Raw genomic sequence first — 14,559 nt, 5'->3', positions numbered from 1 at the left:
ACTATTCCAAACCGACTCCTCCTACTTGGGGACCATTTTCCTTTTTCCTTTTCACAATTTTACAAATAAAACCTACATTTTAACTATATTACACAATAAACCCTCTCTTCCCATATTTTACAAATAGAACCCCTACTTGCTGACAAATACTAAGCTACTACACCCCACCCACCATCCAATGGATAGAAATAGTTTAACCCAATAATTAGCTTAGACACAAATCCTACCATTTAACTTAATCATACATCCAAATCCAATTAAATTATTATTATTTAATCTCAAAAATTCATATTTAGAGAGGTGATAGGAGAGTAATTTAGACATATAAATATCACTTAAAATAAATGAATATGTGTCTTAAATTAACTCATCTTCAAGTTTAAAAAAAATTTAAAAATTTAAATAAAAAAATTTAAAAAAATTTAAAAAAAAATAGCTCTATCTCATCTATAACCTGAAACATAATTAATCAATAAAAGAAATTGGAATGGGATTTCTAATAAACAATAGAAGAGAATTAAAAATAATTGATATAGAGGAAGATTTATGGCCAAAGATAAGAATAAGAAGGTTGCACCATGTCTTAGAGGAAGAAGAAGATAACAGTATAATTAGGTATTTTTATAGAGGGTGTTAATATTAACTATAACATAGGGTGTGCTATTCAAATAATAAATTTTATAATGTAAGTTGCAATTTAAATATATTATAATTACAGGGTGTACAAACCACAAATAAGTGAAAATGTAGGGAGTCAGATGTAATTTTTCCTTCTTTTTTAACGAGTAATGCAATGATAAGTTTTTTAACTAACTAGTCATATTTTAAATTAATTTTATTAAAATAGATTACCCTTCAAACTTAGTTGCTAGTAAAATATTAATAAGATCTATGTAGTTTTAGATAGAAACACTAAGTTCAATGTTTTTATTTTATATGTAAGTTAATAAAATAAAACGTTAATTTTATCGACGGTTTATATATATAAATTTTCAGATGATAAGCTGATAAATATAACACATCAACATGTATAAAATATTGATCAAATCACCGTCTTATATATAAGAAGAGATGTTGAACTTATTTGTATTTTCTCTTCTTAGATAAAACATCGATAAGTTCGGTGCTGCACCGACTTGAGTGAAATAGATCTATTTTGATATTAAATTTGATGCGTCCTCTGCTTCATTAAATAAAAAATTTGAAAGAGGACTAATTTGATCAAAAGTACATACAATGTGTACTTGAAAAAGAGTTTTGATAGTGCTTGATGTATATGATTATACACATAAAGATGATTAGGTTATATTATTTTGTTACAATCTTAAGAAGTAGAAAATCTAACACATCATCAACATTATGATAAACTTAATGAAGTACTCCAATTGTTTTCTTTTGTTAACTAAAATATCCTTATTTTTTTTTCCTTCCACTTTTCCAATACAACCACCTAAAAGAGGTTTCAACAAAAAGATCAATTATATTATGAGTGCAAGGCAGTCGTTGTATCCTGGGAGACCGATATTCACTGTTCCAAAAATAATCGGTGAAGGGTGAATTGGTCTTAAGGAGATAGTCTTCAACACTAGATTCGACTATTCAAAATTTTATATTCTGTAATCTATAAGTTTATTTAATTAATTTATTTATTTTTGATCGGATTTTTTATGACTCTTTGGAATCAAATTGTTACCGCCAACTGTTAAAAAGTTAAATTTTTAACTTCTTATTAAAAGTGATCATAATGAAATTAGATGGCATTTATCATTATAGTTTTCTTCATCAAAGAATGTACAATCCTATTATACAATTCATTCATTATAGTAGTTAAAAATTCCATCCTCCTACTGCTTGACTAGTGGAACAGAACCCCAGTAGAAGCTTTGCTTGAAGGGTAAATATACATAGTAAGCAATGTTTAATTTAAATTCTATTTAGCTGTTTGGGCAAATTAGACTTTACTCCCCAGTGGTTTAGTCCGATTTTAACTTGCCTCTACTTACTTTAAAATTAAGCACTATATTCTTCTTATAGTCTAAGATCAAATTTCAATTGTTAGATTTTTTTTTATCAGAAACTAATAATGTTTCATTAGCGCGAATATTTTCCGTCATAAATAAGTTGCAAAATGATTAAGCTACCCATACTGTATTAAAACAGATAATATTTTTGTATAGGTAATTAAGTCTCATTATGTTATAATTAATGGTTGATTAATAGTTATAATTTAGTTTAGACGACATGGGGTTAATTACTGAAGAAAGTTCAAAGTAACTATTATAGCCATTAATCAACCATATGTAGATGACTATTAATCAACCATAAATAACTATAACTTCTTTATTGTAGTGGATGAAACAGTTGCTACGACTAATAATAATAATAGTAGTAGTAGTAGTAGTAGTAGTAATAAACTAGCTCGTTCTTTGCCTAAATGCTGCATGTCTTCTCTTATAATAGTTCATCCAACTAGAGAACATGTACACTTGCCCAGAAAAATACTATCAAGGAAAAAAGATAAATGAAGCCAATGTCATGCCAAATAGAATAGAATGGAATGACGAGAAAGAAGATCAAGTCTTGATTCATGAATGATTCAGTCTATATGCCCTTATTTAAGTGTTTGCAAAAAGGTTAGCAGAAATTTAGGAAAATTCTTCAAGCCTGATTCCAGGTTCTTTAACTGGGAAAGACGACTAGATCTGCATCAGGATCAAACAGTAGTGCATAATGACTGATTCATGAACTCGACTCATCAATGAAGCAATGCATCTCAATGTGTACAAGAAGCGAGAATATAAGAGCTACTCTCAAGAGTCAAGACAACATCTATAAGATATTAGATACCCAAAGCTTAAATAAGAAGCCTTCAGAAAGAGTAGTAACCTGCAGGCTGATCATAGGGGTCTCAAGCATAGCATTAAGAGAAAACATATGCTCTTCTCACCATCCATCAGAAACCCTCTGCAGGCTGATCATAGGGGTCTCAAGCATAGCATTAAGAGAAAACATATGCTCTTCTCACCATCCATTAGAAACCCTCTCCAAGTAATGTCGAAGTGAAAAAGAAAATTTTATGCTCACCAGAATTTTTCATACTTCATTCTGATAAGCTATCAACCGCGGAAACGCAAGACCTTTTCTCCCTTTGGTTTTTGCTAGTTTTGGTGTTTAGATCTCAGTAAATTACGTATATGATAAATGAAAAGAAACCCAGAGCTTGTCAAGAAGTTATCTGAATTAATAGCAAATTTAGCAGCACAACATGCACAAGAAATTCACCCTCCCCAAAAGCAATGGGTTCCACAAACCACTAGAATCCAAAGATAGAGCTCTTCTTTAGTCATCCGTATCTGAAGTTCAAGTTAAACTCAGGACCATAGATACTAGGAACATGGTCAACTGCTGCAGGGTGGATATGCTTGGATTTAGCGCGTAGCTCCATCTCGATCAGCCTTTGCAATGCTTCAGGGTGAGTGCCTCCATCATCCACAAAGGCAGGTCCTGAAAACAAAACAGAAAATCTTTCATTTCATCCAAACATTACAAAACCAAACCTAGTCAATTATTAGTCAGCAAAATTTTACCTGGCATTGCTGGCTGCCGATGGTGCAAGATACTATGTACATTGTTCATCTCAGGTATGTAGCCAGGCATTTGATGAATCGAGTGAGATAGAGATCCACCTCTTGGCATACCTTGATGTGCATATTGTGGTGGAAAATTTCCTGGAAGGGGCATCTGCTGTAACATAAGATGATGGCCAGTAGGATCAAACTGTGGGCCAACGCCACTACTGAAGGCATGATGAGGAATAATATTTGGAAGAGGATGGTGAGGATCACGATGAATGAACTTTGTTTGTTGATTCCTACTATGATGATCCAACTGGGGGAAAGTAGGCCTCGTGTGACCCATAGGATGAGATATATCTGAAGATGGCCTACCCTGTAAATGATGATACAGATAATTAGAATCAACCAAGTCATGCATGACACGGGAACGGGACAAACCATCTGGACCCATTGCTCGTTCTTCCTCTCTTACAAAAAGATTAAGTAATTTATCATTGAGTACTTCAATGGTCTTCTCAGTTGAGAGCTCCTCAGGTTTGTTAAGATTTGCATAAGGCAAAAGATCAGGTGTTAATGCGTTCAGAGAATCACTCACTGTAATGAGACTTTCTTCTTCTGGCAGGTGAACATCCAGAGCTCCTTCATTGAAACTAGCACCTCCAGGGTTTGAGCCCTGAACTGGAGCGTCCTCATACCCCAACCCAAGCCCTATAACATTACATGCACCTCGTTGTTGACCATGGTTTACATGTGCCACCTGCCCTCCAGGATTAGGTTTCTCGGATTGATAATAATCAGGGTGAGCAGGAAAGAAACTGTTATCTTCATGTGAAAATGGTGATCCATTTGAGAATGGAATATTGTTGTCATAAAGGTCACCAGCTGCTCTCTGAACAGACACTGGAGCTTCCAACGAATGGAGCTCATTCATAAATGCCGCTCCAAATAAGGCTTCGAGTGTCGAGCTCTTCTCCGAACTATTACCTGTTTCAGATTTACTACCAGTGGCATTCTCCACAGTATTTAACCCGGTATTCAGATCAGAAATCACCGCTTTATCAAAGGATCCCACTTGTAGAGTGGAAGATGATGGCCTTCCCTTCTGCAACAAAGAAAGAATGTGTTGTGATGCATGATTATCCACATCAACTTTCGGCTCGTCAGATTTACCATCCACTGTCCAAGGTGCCTGTGCAGGATGCTGCACACTGGAACTGCTATTCTCAGCCTCAGCAAGCATGAACTGCTCAAGATCCTCACATGTTAGTATAGCAGGACTTGTATCTGACTTGTCACCTTGATGATGATGTTCAGATATCCCAATAACAGAGGTAGATACGGGAGGCAAGAGGAGCTCTAGTGCAACGTCAAAATTTTCAGAAGGTAAGATTTGTGACATGTGATCAGGATTTCTGTCATTAGATACAGATGTCACTGAAACTGCTTTTTCAGTAGCAATCAATGAGAGCAAGTCCTTCGATGGAAGATCTTCAACAGTCTCTTTTTCTAGAAAACAAACAAAACAAAACAAAAAAGTCAAAAAGGAAATCTGCAACAGAAGTCATAGGGAGTATATTAGCTGAAGAAACTAAACAATCCTCAGAAAAACTATTGACGTGCGCCCATGCCAATATAGACATGTGGATTGCTGACTATATGCATCTACACAGAGAGATCAAAATCTTGAACATGCATGTCCCCACTTACTTATCGTCCTTCACCACTTATGTTCACATAATTAAGTGACTAGATCAATTTAATAATCTAGGAGAAAAGAGTGTAACCAGAAAACAAGTTTGAAGAATAACAGGTTTACCTTCTTCAAGGAACCAACGAGCAAATTTGGATGATTCCGCATCTGCAGTGACTACCATCTCCTCATTTGCTTTAGGTGCCTGATTCTGCAATTGAGAAAGAATGAGGGTCACCTATACACTTCATCAGTCATAAAAAATCATCATATATACATAATCTGATAAAGAATCGATCAGATAAGAGAACACTGTTAGCAACACAAGATGGCAACATAAAACTCAACCAATTTGACAAATTGAGGGGGGGAAGGGAAAGGAACACACAAGATTGTCACAGAACTGTCTGGTAACACGGTGTTGAAACTGTTAAGGTATCAGCATGTTGCACTTCAGCTGCATAAGTTTCTGATGCAAAGACAAAGAAAACTAACTCCAATGCAGCAACAGTCTGTTACAAAATGTAAACTGTATATACATGTGTCTGTAACATCGTGGGTTGAAGTCTCCGTCATGATTATGACTGAATGTGCATTGCGATTATCTAGAACTCAGGTGCCTAAAATATAGTGAAGCAGCTTTTGCAATTATGCCAGAACAATCGAACATCAAAAGAAACCTAAAAAATAATTGACAGAATATGTAAATCAACAGTAATATTTCAAAAGAAAAAGGACGTGCAATAGTATCAGCACAATCATAAACGAATTGACAAAAACTAGCATTGAAGTTTGAACAACCAATAATTAGAAGAAAAATAGTTGAAAAACTGAATTGCTCTGATGCAAGCAAGTCGACTAATCATAAACAACTTCTTTTCTGAAGCACACATTCCTTTATCACATGTCAAAGAGCAGTAATAGTAATAAGCAAACACAAGAACAGATATCAGTATACCAACATCTCTCCAACAGTTCTGCCTACTAGTGTTACAGACCACCTTTTAGAAAATGAGATTGAAGTCCATCTAAACTTTTTACATCCTGGGTGAAGAGCAATTTTTAAGTGAACTGGCCACAGATCAAATAGTGAGAGGCTTATATTTTCTCTTTTTCATTGGTTTCCAGCTTTGGACATCTTTTACATCGAGCTAAATAAGAAAGTCAACCAAGAGCTACGACACTAGCCTAATAATTAGTAAGACTATAGATGAACAAATTTAAACTGAACTCTTCATCATACCTCAATATAGGTTGGCAAATTGCCAGTATTTTTTGACAAAGCAGTGCTAAACAATTTTTCCAGGATTGATGTAGAGTTGTCCTGGCCAGCTGGTTTAGTAATTTGAGACCTCGGCTCTTTTTTGTTAGAGCAATCATCTATTACACAATCATCCCAAACTTGTTTAGCTTTCAGAGGACCAGTCGTCATATAATCTGCACTTTGAATTGAAGTAACAACTGCAGATGATGATGATGATGATGATGATGGGCTAGCAAGGTGTGCAGCTTCCTCTTTAATGAGAATAGAAGCACTCTTGGCTTCACTTGTATTGAAATCCATGGTCGCAGCTGACAGATTCCTCTTCTCTTGACAAGTCTCTGTGCCACTAACAGGGACATTTTCCTCAAAAGTAGAATTCCTAGCCTGTAAGGGTAGGGTAAAAAGAGCACACAAACTTGAGTTAATTGATGATAGTTAACAGAGAAAAGGCTAACATGATCAAAACATAGTTGGTTCAGATATGTTGTAACCTTAAGGTTCTTCAATAAGCATCATAATTTGTTTGTTATACTGAAATTTGCACGAATAGTAAGCATACAAGATTAAGGTTGATAAATTTCATTATTTTATCAATACAGAAACCTAATTGTTCACCATCTGATCCATAGCTGTGCAATAGTATGTAGTATGTAGGACATACATAGCCCTCAGCAAAAACTAACAATGCCTGTATTTCAGGTTAAACAATATAAATGTAATGCAACAGATTGATGATTTTTAGCTAAACAAATGAAGCCATGACAAAACCAATATGTACTCATAATGGTCATAACTTCAAGGAACTCTTTCAATACAGCTAACATTTTATCAGCAGCATAATAATGCCATGCTATTCCTTTGCATGTTAGTAATCGATGGTAGTAGATGCTCTTCCTTATTTAAGAGCACATAGTAACATCCTACAACATCAGTAGCCCAAAACTGATGGCCCAAGAGCAAATATAGTGTGGTACATCACAAGAACTTATTTGCACAAAACTAACATAAAGCATTTGAATGAATGTCGCTCTATCAAAGAAAAAATTGGTCCATGGCAATACTGCTGTTTAGCTTTCTTTCAAGAAGTATTATTATACCACTCAAGTGTCTGCTAGAACTATAGATTCCTATCCTTGATTTAAAAGAAACCTCAGTCTGATATTTGTTTTATCAAACAACTCTTATTGTTCATGTTTGCTATACATTGATGTAACTTCATGGACCTCAATTGTTGAAGGACATCAACTAGGTCAAAAGAAGATGATCTGGATCACATCTCTGAAAGTCCATACATCTCTGATTTATGTATCTCATATAGTAACCATAGGCATTCTCCCAGCCGCCTCACAAATAGATCACTACAGTACTTAGTGATAGAGCCAAAGTTTCCATTCCATCAGTTCATACATGTCAATAGATGAAACAAGAAAATCTTAATTTTAAGTATATACTATATACTTTGATAGGAATGTTTCATAAGCATACTGATAATCTTAAGTACAGTACCAAAAATCAAAACCTAAAATTATCTCATCAACATAAAGTTAAACTCATCAAACATGTTAAAGTGAATGAAATCGATCAACTGATCTTATATTATTATCACCAGTAATAGGAGCATATTGATTTGCCAGTTCAAATTGAAACAAGATGTACTTTTTTCTATTTTAAACCACTAAATACTGATGAAAAGTATTAAGCCTGAAAAAAAATACACAAGCTAAATGAAAATATGTCCACAAAAATAATAAAAGAATAACTGGGTTATTTAGATTCACTGGCAATAATATTTTTCTAACTAACAATGTAGCATGTTGTTGACTTCATTACTTGTTTCCACTATTTAAGTTCCAAATTTAATGGTTGTTAAATTGTCACCAAATACACTACCTCTGATTCAAGGAAGTTGCTAGAAGGCTGCACATATAAGGTTTTGTCCACGTTTGCATATGTAAAGCCAGGTGGTACGAGTGGCCTGGATGGAGGAGCTGGAGTTATAAAAGAAGGCCTAGAAGCGTCATTTTGGGAAAAAGAAGATGACGTAGTGTCATCTGACTTCTCGTTTCTATTTGTTATGCTTTTCTTATCAACAGAATTCTGTAATAACTTCATAATATCATCGCCAAGATTTTCTTTATCATTTTCAGGAATTTGCTTTTGCTTCTCTCGCAATGCTTTATGTTGCTCCTTCCTCATTGACTCAAAGGATGCTGCAGACAAGATTAAATGAAAAGGATGGTGAATCTCAACAAACAAAAGAAAAATACACCTGGTTCAAGACATGGAGATCATTCTATTACCTCTTCTTTTTCTTTCTTCTTCTTCTCTGTCCTGACTTGCACATTCAGCTGAGCCAAATGTTTCATCATTAAATGAATCATGACCATCTTTCCGTGAGAAGGGTGCAGCCTAAAGTAAATTTGCAAACCATATTAGTAGGACGTTTTCTACACAATAAAGTTAATTTGCTAACATAGAGATGGTTAACACCTATTTGTTAATAGAGAAAGAAAGTACTCATGGAAAAAGAATCAAATGACAAATCAAGAACTGCAAAGAGAAAGCATGAAAGTAGCAACAAAATGAAGTCTAAACCTACTAAAACTTCTAGCCATAGGTTGAAACACTTGAACCTTATAGGGACGTGGGGGCTGATAAGGTTCTGTAGTCCTGCTCAGTTGATAACTTCCACTGGCTCGATCCTTGGGCGCCGAAGCTCCTGCATGTCCAGTGGATCTTGCAAAAGCACCACTACCCAAAAGCCCATCATGCTCCGTACGTTGCCAGAAACGTTTAGATTGATTACCAAAATTCTTATCTGCATGAGTGAAATTATTTAACTCCAGACATAAAACGAATAAAGTTCATAAAGAAAATATGCACATAGATGAAGAAAACTGCTGACTGAGATAAGAACTTCAAATATGTCAATCAAGAAAAGTAGGTTATAGCATGTCAGTCAAATTACTGCATATGTGATGCAAAGGTGAAAGGCGATAAGGGGGAGGTAGAGATAGAAGATCCTAGAGCACTTTATATCATTTCTATTTGTTGAATATGATTTTTTGCTTCTCCATGGAAAAGTTAATCATTAGTCTCATTCAAATTTGTGATTCAACTTCAGAACTATAATCATCACGTGTCCACCCAGTTGAACACGCAACCAGCTAGTCACCAAGAGTCCACGACAAGAGGCTGCCTAGCTTTTAGGCAACAATTGTCTGCTCAACTAGGCTAACAAGCAATTTCCCAGCTATATAGGTGGCCTCTTAAGCGTCATGTATGAAACTCATCATGTTAGGTTGTCTGTGCAATGCAACAATAAAAATATAACTTTAATAAAAGTTAACCCACAAAAGGAGCATTCTGTCAAATACATGACTCTACTATGGGAGGCGTTCTCTTTGATTCCCCTCTGCACGCTTTTTATTTTCTACAGATGACCAAGCTTGCTTGCAACCACCTATTACATTAACCTGCTTTCCCCTGTGCACAATCACTACCTACAGCCCCATTTTGTAGCCCGCCTCTCCTGTTCTGCACCCAGAAATTAGAAAGCTCCTTGTGCAACCACAGATTGCAGCCACCTCAATGAAGCCGGCCATCCTATGATGCAAAACATAGCGCCAACACCAACTATGCAGTCTCAGCTCTTCAATTGCCACTAAGCAGACTTCCATGGCATGTCCTGTTGACAATGTCTTGGCCCTTTGCTCAGCCAAGCATAGGAGGATACACATCCGAACCACTTCCATCAAGCTCTGCAGCCTAGAAAGGCCCTCTACTTATCCACCTTCCAATTGAATAATCTATTCTGCTGAGGGTTTGTTGATATATTCAGTTTACTTGAGTCATTTCTCTACTGATATTTTTTGTAGTTGTATGACTTGCAAAGAACACCTTAAGGTTTCATGCTTCTAGTTATTACGCCTAGGTGTTAGATTGTTTAGATGTAATCATGCAAATAATTTCTTAGATGTAATCATGCAAATGATTGTTTAGATGTTTGATACAGAGTCCGTATCTGGTCAATGTCAATTTCTATTAATTTCTTCAGTGGGGTTTCTCAATGACATTTTAGCCAGCAAGTACAAGTCCTTGAAACTAACACTCCAGATGATACTGGTTAGAGAGCAACTAGTTAGAAAAGTATGTTACTAACATGAATACCATCATTCAGAGTACTGCAATTGGTTCTAACATGTCTAACAAATATCATATAGTGCACAACATAAGATGTGTTCCAGGTCAAGTAATAGAAGTCACATGAGGAAGAGGAAGGCCAAAATGGGCTACGACAGTACTAATAAGGAAATAATTTATCATAATTGAAACAACTAGAAGGGTTGATGTTAGACAATAATTGGGATAGAAATAAAAGAATGACGAGCAAGTTGTGCACAAATTGGCTCAAGCCTGAAAGGATGCCAAAATGAGCTCTAGCTCCACTTGAAATGGAGTCATTGTTCCAAACTCAATTCACCATAATACCAAGCTGGCTTGCAAGCTTGATAAGAGGGATAGTCAGATAGAAGGGTTTTAGCCTTTTATTATTATTATTATTCTTTTACTTTTTTAAAGAAAGAGAGGCAAGAATTATCACATGGTTGGATTCAAATTCCCAACTTGGAAAATTAAAGAGAGTGCTCAACCAACTAATCCAAGAAATCTGATATGGAGAAAAATATGTATCTTTATAAATGTATGGTAGCATAGGATGTCATTCGAGCCAAACTTGAGTGAGCCAAAGCCAGTTTGAGCTTGGTTTACTCTAACTGTACATTGAATATTTGGACTAACCTCAGTTTCTACCTATTGCATTATGCTAACCCAAGATTCTGAATGTTGCATTGTCCTAAGCCAAACTTCCCATTAGAGTAATCCAAGCTTTAGGTTAAGATTAGTTTGAAGTCCATAAAATAAGTCTATACATGTCAATACAATGAATTGCCCTAAAACTATCACATTGACTACCATCACAATAGTTTGCAACAAGACTATGAAGGAAAAGGAAGTTCTAATGGACAAAATCAAAAGAATAAGATAAAAGGAAAGGAAAAAAAAAAGAAATATGGATTCATCAGTATCTTTGATGATGTACGTTTTGATTCAAGCAAGGAGCCTGAGTGGCCATCAATATGTACTAGTGCACACACATTTGGCATAGAAATTTTGCAGTAGTATCAATTGAGAAGTGATAAAAGAACCCAATGATATATTACTTTTATTAGAGATATAGTCATAGGATGCATTCTGCATGCTTATCACATGAATGACAACAATAGATAGAAGTTATTGAGTTCTACAGTTATCTTTGCCACTTGGATGATTAGAGGATGAAATATAAAAAATTAAAAAAATGTATAAAATCATAGGAGAAAAGTTTATGTGAGCATTTAAGTTCCATGATCCTCATGATATCTTCATAGAAAATTGGTTCACACCAAGATTGATGTGAAATAAATAAAAAAAAACCTGGCATAGTGGACTCGTCACGTTCAGAAAGCAAATCTCCATCTTTATCACTCGATCCTGAAGAACGAGTGTCCCACCTCCCAGAGCTTCCTCGAGAAAAGTTACCTGATACTTCCAATCTACTCTGGGGCATTCCATAGTCACCTCTCTTGGAATGCAAAGACAATCCTCCTAAACCTCTTTGCCTTTCAAACACACCATTAGAAGCTGCATCTTCAAATACACTGTTTCCACAGTAGAAAATCACATTAGGACAAATTTCATACAGCCAATTGGAAGAAGAACAAACAGTTCATTTTCCCAACCAAATGTAAAGCACCATACCTCAGAACTGAATCATCAAATCCACTGGGTAACTTCTTGCAGATATTTAAGTTGCTGAAAGACAAAAGGAACTCCCTTGTATATGATATTCTTGACTTCCTGAGACCCATCCGGGAAGAGACATAAATCACCTCATTTAAGAACAAACCAATTTAATCCAAGAGAACAAAATCTTTCTAGCAAAATGCACTTACTTTCGAGATCCGGGCTCAGACTCGCGTGGAGATCCGGGCAGTGATTGATCCTCACTATCCAAACTCATCCCCAAGAGAGAAATGCACAAGAAATCTACGGTAGCGACAGGCTGCAGCTACAGAACACTTTATACCTATATCAACTCCCCACAACAAACCAACCTATAAATCCAGGCATCTACAAATGCATAAATTGCAAAATCCTGCCTAAAATCTACAAAACAAAGTCATAAAGAAGCATCCCCTTGTACCCAAACCCTAACAAGTCATAGCCAGAGTCCTCTACAGTTCCCTATTCGAAATATCCCAATCAAACGATGCCCTGATGGCAGGAATGCAGCTCCAGTACCAAGTGCCAATTAAATATGGAAATCGAAATTTTCCAGCGACATAAAAGAGAAAGGATACATATGAGCTGGGGAATAGAAAGATAAGAGCTTGGATTGAGACGAGCGGAGGTGATTTTAGCTGATCCACATGTCAGAGGTAAGAGAGATTACATGCGCTGACCTAGATTGGAGTCGGCTCCATGGATTCGACGAACTTCCAGGGTAGAAGTCAAAGATCGATCGATCGATCAATCAATCTCGCCTCTCTACCGATCGAACCCGAGAGAGAGAGAGAGAGAGAGAGAGAGGGGGGGGAGAGATGACGATGGAAATGGGAACCAAAAAAAGCAATGGGTCGTATTTGGATCGGATTGTATAGTACAGTAGTAGTGCCCGCATCCAAACGAATATACTAGCCATTTTCCATTTAACACCCTATATGATGTGTTTATGACAGGCTTATAGTTAGTATTGTAGGGGTGTAATTATGGAAACACATAATAAAGGGTGTTAAATGGAAAATAGCTCGTTTATTCTTTCCAACGTAGGGGAGTAATCTAGCTAAGCTTACAAAAACGTGTTCACGACCGAACTAGCTCTATTCTAAATTTCATTTATTATACTGTTAAGCCACCCGTTCATTTGGTTGTATTCACTTGTGGAATAAGGGTGAAGTAAGTATGAAAAAGGGAGTTAACAGTAGTATAAGAAGTAATAATTGTGTTCGATGTGATATAAAGTTAATATGAAAGTATTGAGAATCAGTGATGTTTTAAACGGATTGATAAAAATATCCTTGAGTCAGGCGGAAAATAATATTTCACACTTAGATATACAAGATAGTACCCTGCGAGTAAAAAAGGATTATAACCCCCGCAATCGGATGTGAAGGATAATACTCGACATTGTGTGGGGATTATAATCCTGCACTCAAGTGTGCTAGGCTGCTTTAAAGAGGAGAGAGAGAGGAAATAACAACTATGGTTATTAATAAATAATTTTTAGATAATTATATTGAATAAGATGAAACAGAATATTGAATTGGTTAACTAAAATAAGATAAGATATTATTTAGTTAGTACACCAGAATAAAAATGCTTATTCTATAATAAGTCTATTCCTATTCTACAAATGAATGGAGACTCTGGAGTAAGGATAGAATAGGCATAATTATTCTAATTTATAATACCAGAAGAAGAAAACTAATACTACTATAAGTTATCACTCTATCTCTTAGGCTTAGTACAATGCTTTCTAGTCATGTTTCCTCACAACCCAAACAAGCAAAGAAAGAAGTGAAAAAGCTCAAAACAGCGTCCAAGCAACAAATAAATGACTATTCCTTTTAATAAATCATCAGCATATAAATGATTCATCCCTCACATTTGCAACACAATTAAAAGAATATAGGAAGGAAAAAAAAAAAGGCAATCCGAATCCCCAATTAATCTACTAAAACTATCCCCATGTCAATAAGAGCACTCAAGAGCCCATTTTTCCAACTTTCTCATGACCACCTCCACTAGATTGAGCAACAACAAGGCCATTGTAGGCCCCTAGAGCCGGCGCCAGTGCCCACGAGAACCCACTAAGCCCATGCTTCTCCGACATCACAACCACAACCATCTTCTACCCCTTTTAGTATGCACTGTCGATCCCGCTGATGAAATAGTATGCTCTGGAGCGGCGAAGCTTCACGACGGCGACC

General features: G+C 35.9%; 1 protein-coding gene across 4 annotated transcripts; it reads right to left on the bottom strand.

Moving 5' to 3' along the window:
• Positions 1-3,220: 3,220 nt before the first annotated feature.
• On the bottom strand, positions 3,221-13,185 carry LOC140768495 (uncharacterized). 4 transcript variants are annotated; one of them, XM_073108793.1, is made up of 11 exons: positions 13,033-13,185; positions 12,523-12,656; positions 12,329-12,427; positions 12,005-12,228; positions 9,163-9,347; positions 8,830-8,938; positions 8,420-8,739; positions 6,509-6,913; positions 5,392-5,476; positions 3,588-5,081; positions 3,221-3,504 (listed from the first exon to the last, which is right to left on the bottom strand). In XM_073108793.1, exons 2-11 carry the CDS (start codon positions 12,588-12,590, stop codon positions 3,344-3,346), a joined length of 3,150 nt encoding a protein of 1,049 aa, XP_072964894.1. In that variant the 5' UTR covers positions 12,591-12,656; positions 13,033-13,185; the 3' UTR covers positions 3,221-3,343. The 4 variants fall into 4 exon arrangements, with proteins under 4 accessions (XP_072964894.1, XP_072964910.1, XP_072964902.1 ...); XM_073108809.1 differs by having other exon boundaries at positions 3,588-3,948; positions 4,171-5,081; positions 12,523-13,181; XM_073108801.1 differs by having other exon boundaries at positions 13,023-13,181.
• Between the last annotated feature and the right edge of the window lie 1,374 nt (positions 13,186-14,559).

Source organism: Typha angustifolia, chromosome 2, assembly GCF_048772165.1.
Source record: "Typha angustifolia cultivar Huaian chromosome 2, ASM4877216v1, whole genome shotgun sequence".
Classification (NCBI taxonomy): domain Eukaryota; kingdom Viridiplantae; phylum Streptophyta; class Magnoliopsida; order Poales; family Typhaceae; genus Typha; species Typha angustifolia.
The sequence above is the reverse complement of the archived record's forward strand: the minus strand, read 5'-3'. Positions and strand labels throughout refer to the sequence as shown.

Bases quoted from the DNA above. Each gene is read 5' to 3' on its own strand.
- LOC140768495 (XM_073108793.1), bottom strand. From the start codon at position 12,590: ATGAGTTTGGATAGTGAGGATCAATCACTGCCCGGATCTCCACGCGAG. The intron at 5,477-6,508 runs GTATGATGAAGA...TCTCAATTGCAG, and splicing joins ATTTGCCAACCTATATTGAG to AATCAGGCACCTAAAGCAAA. The intron at 5,082-5,391 runs GTAAACCTGTTA...TTTGTTTTCTAG, and splicing joins TCGTTGGTTCCTTGAAGAAG to AAAAAGAGACTGTTGAAGAT.